General features: G+C 63.9%; 1 protein-coding gene across 1 annotated transcript in view; it reads left to right on the top strand.

The window, feature by feature from the left end:
• Positions 1–171: 171 nt before the first annotated feature.
• Positions 172–3,353, top strand: part of LOC103621108 (actin-like protein 6B) — a gene marked incomplete at its 5' end in the record, with an annotated part of 3,574 nt that continues 392 nt past the window's right edge. Inside the window, 10 exons of the mRNA XM_017742371.1 lie at positions 172–364; positions 726–826; positions 902–999; positions 1,299–1,393; positions 1,573–1,679; positions 2,011–2,100; positions 2,344–2,405; positions 2,487–2,601; positions 2,850–2,930; positions 3,021–3,116. Of these exons, the coding sequence (XP_017597860.1) occupies positions 172–364; positions 726–826; positions 902–999; positions 1,299–1,393; positions 1,573–1,679; positions 2,011–2,100; positions 2,344–2,405; positions 2,487–2,601; positions 2,850–2,930; positions 3,021–3,116 (1,038 nt within the window). The remainder of the gene's footprint in view (positions 365–725; positions 827–901; positions 1,000–1,298; positions 1,394–1,572; positions 1,680–2,010; positions 2,101–2,343; positions 2,406–2,486; positions 2,602–2,849; positions 2,931–3,020; positions 3,117–3,353) is intronic.

Raw genomic sequence — 3,353 nt, 5'->3', positions numbered from 1 at the left:
GTCCCCTCCGTGTCCCCCACCCATGTCCTTGTCACCGCCCCCCCCCAGACAGACAAGGCCACCGTGTCCCCAGCATGCCATCCCCACCGCTAAGGTGTCCCCAGGGCCACCCCCAGGCCATTGTCCTCATCGTGGTGACAACGCCACCGTCCCCATGGCCCGCCACGGTGACGTCACCGAGGCCTCGATGTCCCCAAGGCGGATTTCCCCACCACGGTGGGACTGCTGTCCCCGGACGAGGTGTCCCTGGAGCTGGACGGGGACAAGGACAAGAAGGGGGGGAAGGTTTATTACATCGACACCAACGCCCTGCACGTGGCCCGCGAGGGCGTCGAGGTCTTGTCACCCCTCAAGAACGGCATGAGTGAGTCTGGGGACAGCAGGGACACTGGGGACAGCAGGGAACATGGGGGGACATTGGGGGGACAGCAGGGATGGGGGGACATTGGGGGAACACATGGGGAAGAGTGGGGATGGAGGGGACATGGAGAGAGAGCAGGAACAGGAGGGACAGCATGGGGACACTTGGGGATGAGGGGGAAGAGCAGGGACATGGGGGACACAGAGAGACACAGGAGGACTTTGGGGGACATGGGGGGACAGTGTGGGAACACCCCAAGGACGTCCCTGCGGGGGAAAGGGGACCCGGGATGGGGACACCAGTAAGGGCCATCTCAGGGGTCACCTGATGTCACCCGCGCCCCGTTTGTCCCCCCCGGTCCCAGTCGAGGACTGGGAGTGTTTCCAGGCCATCCTGGACCACACCTACGGCAAACACGTCAAGTCGGAGCCAGGGCTGCACCCGGTGCTCATGTCCGAGGCCCCGGTAGGTGCCACCCCTGGGGCGGGGCTGGGGGGTCGCGTGTCCCCCTGAGTGTCCCCAATGTCCCCTGCGCCGCAGTGGAACACCAGGGCCAAGCGGGAGAAGCTGACGGAGCTGATGTTCGAGCACTACAACATCCCGGCCTTCTTCCTCTGCAAGACGGCCGTGCTGACTGCGTATCCCCAGCGTGACCCCCGGTGTCACTCCCGTGTCACCCCCTGTGTCCCCAGTGTCACCTCCCCCTGTACTGCACCCTGGGACCCTCCTGTGTCACTCCCGGAGCCCTCGGGGACTTCTCCGTGCCATCCCCAATGTCACCCCTCAGGGACCCCCCCGGGGTCACCTTCCCCCGTGCCACCCCCAATGTCACCTGTGTGACCCAACCCCCTCGCTGGGGCTGCTGGGTGTGTCCGGGGGGCTTGGGTGGGTGGTCACTGGGTGTCCCCTCCCCGTTGTGGCCCCTTGACCGGTGCAGCTTCGCCAATGGGCGCAGCACGGGGCTGGTGCTGGACTCGGGAGCCACCCACACCACGGCTATCCCCGTGCACGATGGGTACATCCTGCAGCAAGGTGAGAGCACACCTGGGGCAGGTGAGAACACAGCTGGGGCAGGGGCACCAGGGACACGCCCAGGAGACACCTGGGGAAGGGGAGAACACACCTGGGACCCGCGGCCATGCGCAATGGCCACGCCCCCCAGCCAGGTGGGCGCACACCTGTCCCAGGTAAGTCCTCACCTGTCCCCGCAGGCATCGTGAAGTCTCCACTGGCCGGGGATTTCATTTCCATGCAGTGCCGGGAGCTGTTCCAGGAGCTCAACATCGACATCGTGCCCCCCTACATGATCGCCGCCAAGGTGGGCGTGGCCAGCGTGGGGGTCAGCCAATCAGAGGGGACAGAGGCAGGGTGGGGCCAAACTTAAAGTTCCTCCCCATTTGGGGGTGGGGTTATCCCTTAGCTCCACCGTCTTTGGAGATGTAATTAGCGCTTAGCTCCACCCCTTTTAGAGACCACACCCACACTGGGCCCCACCCCTCGGTGACATCACCCATAGACTCCTCCTCTTACCCCACCCCAGTGGAGGCTCCACCCCTTTCATTTGGCCACACCCCCTTAGCATCATTAAGCCCCTCAAACCACTCTCCTTTGGGGCTTGGCCACGCCTCCCGGGACCCCCCCTCTCCCAGGAGCCGGTGCGGGAAGGAGCCCCCCCGAGCTGGAAGAAGAAGGAGAAGCTGCCCCAGGTGTCCAAGTCCTGGCACAACTTCACCTGCAATGTGAGTAGGGGGGATTTTGGGGGGCCCTGAAAGGGGTTTTGGGGGTCCCCACCCCCTTTTGGGGGAGTCCCCGATAGGTCCTGGTTTGGGGGGGTTGTTTGGTCCCTTTCCATTGGGGTTTCCCACCCCGTGCCCCTTTATGAAGGGGAGGTGGCCCCAACGCCTGGGTCTATTTTTGGGGGTTTTCTCAACCCTCTGTGTCCCTTTTCTGGGGGTCCCTGAGTCCCTTTTTTGGGGTCCCAGGAGGTGATCCAGGACTTCCAGGCCTCGGTGCTGCAGGTCTCGGACTCCCCCTATGACGAACAGTGAGTTCTGGGATTCTGGAGGGGTTCAGGGACGAATTCTGGGGGGGGGGAGGACCCCAAAATCTGCTGTTTTCCCCCCAGGGTGGCGGCGCAGATGCCAACAGTTCACTACGAGATGCCCAATGGGTACAACACCGACTATGGGGCCGAGCGGCTACGCATCCCCGAGGGGCTCTTTGACCCCTCCAACGTCAAGGTTTGGGAGTCTTGGGGGGCGTCTCTGAGGGGGCTCAGGGGTTTTGGGGTCCTGGGGGTTTTAGGGCACCCCCATCCCCTGAGTTCTGAATTCCTGAGAGGCTCTTTAACTCTTCCAATGTCAAGGTTTAAGGGTTCCCAGTAGGGTTTGGGGGCTCCCAGGGGATTTGGGGATTCCCATCGGGAACAGGGAGGTCCTGGGGGGGGGTCCCGGGGTTTTGGGGACCTCCTGACCCCCCCTTTCCCCAGGGCCTCTCAGGGAACACCATGCTGGGCGTGGGACACGTGGTCACCACCAGCATCGGGATGTGTGACATCGACATCCGGCCGGTGGGTCCTGGGACCGGGGGGTCCGGGGGGATGTGGGGAGCAGCAGGGACACCCCAAATCCCACTGGTCCCCTCCCTGTGTCCCTGCCAGGGTCTCTACGGCAGTGTCATTGTCACCGGGGGGAACACGCTGCTGCAGGGTTTCACCGACCGCCTGAACCGGGAGCTGGCGCAGAAAACCCCCCCTGTGAGAGACCCCTGAGTTCGGGATTGGGGGCGTTGGGAGGGGCTGGAGGGGACCCCAAGCTCTCCTTGGATGGGACCCCCTGAATTTGGGATGGGGGAAGCTGGGGGGCCCTAAACCCCTCTGAGGAACGTTTGGGGGCTGGGAGGGGGACACAAATGGGGCCTCTGGGTTTCTCCCAATTATCACCAGTCACTCTCAGTTGCCACCAGTGGCTCGTCGTTGTGCGCCCCCGGGTTA

Source organism: Corvus brachyrhynchos, unplaced genomic scaffold (genome assembly GCF_000691975.1).
Source record: "Corvus brachyrhynchos isolate BGI_N302 unplaced genomic scaffold, ASM69197v1 scaffold348, whole genome shotgun sequence".
NCBI classification, from domain to species: Eukaryota; Metazoa; Chordata; class Aves; order Passeriformes; family Corvidae; genus Corvus; species Corvus brachyrhynchos.
The sequence above is the reverse complement of the archived record's forward strand: the minus strand, read 5'-3'. Positions and strand labels throughout refer to the sequence as shown.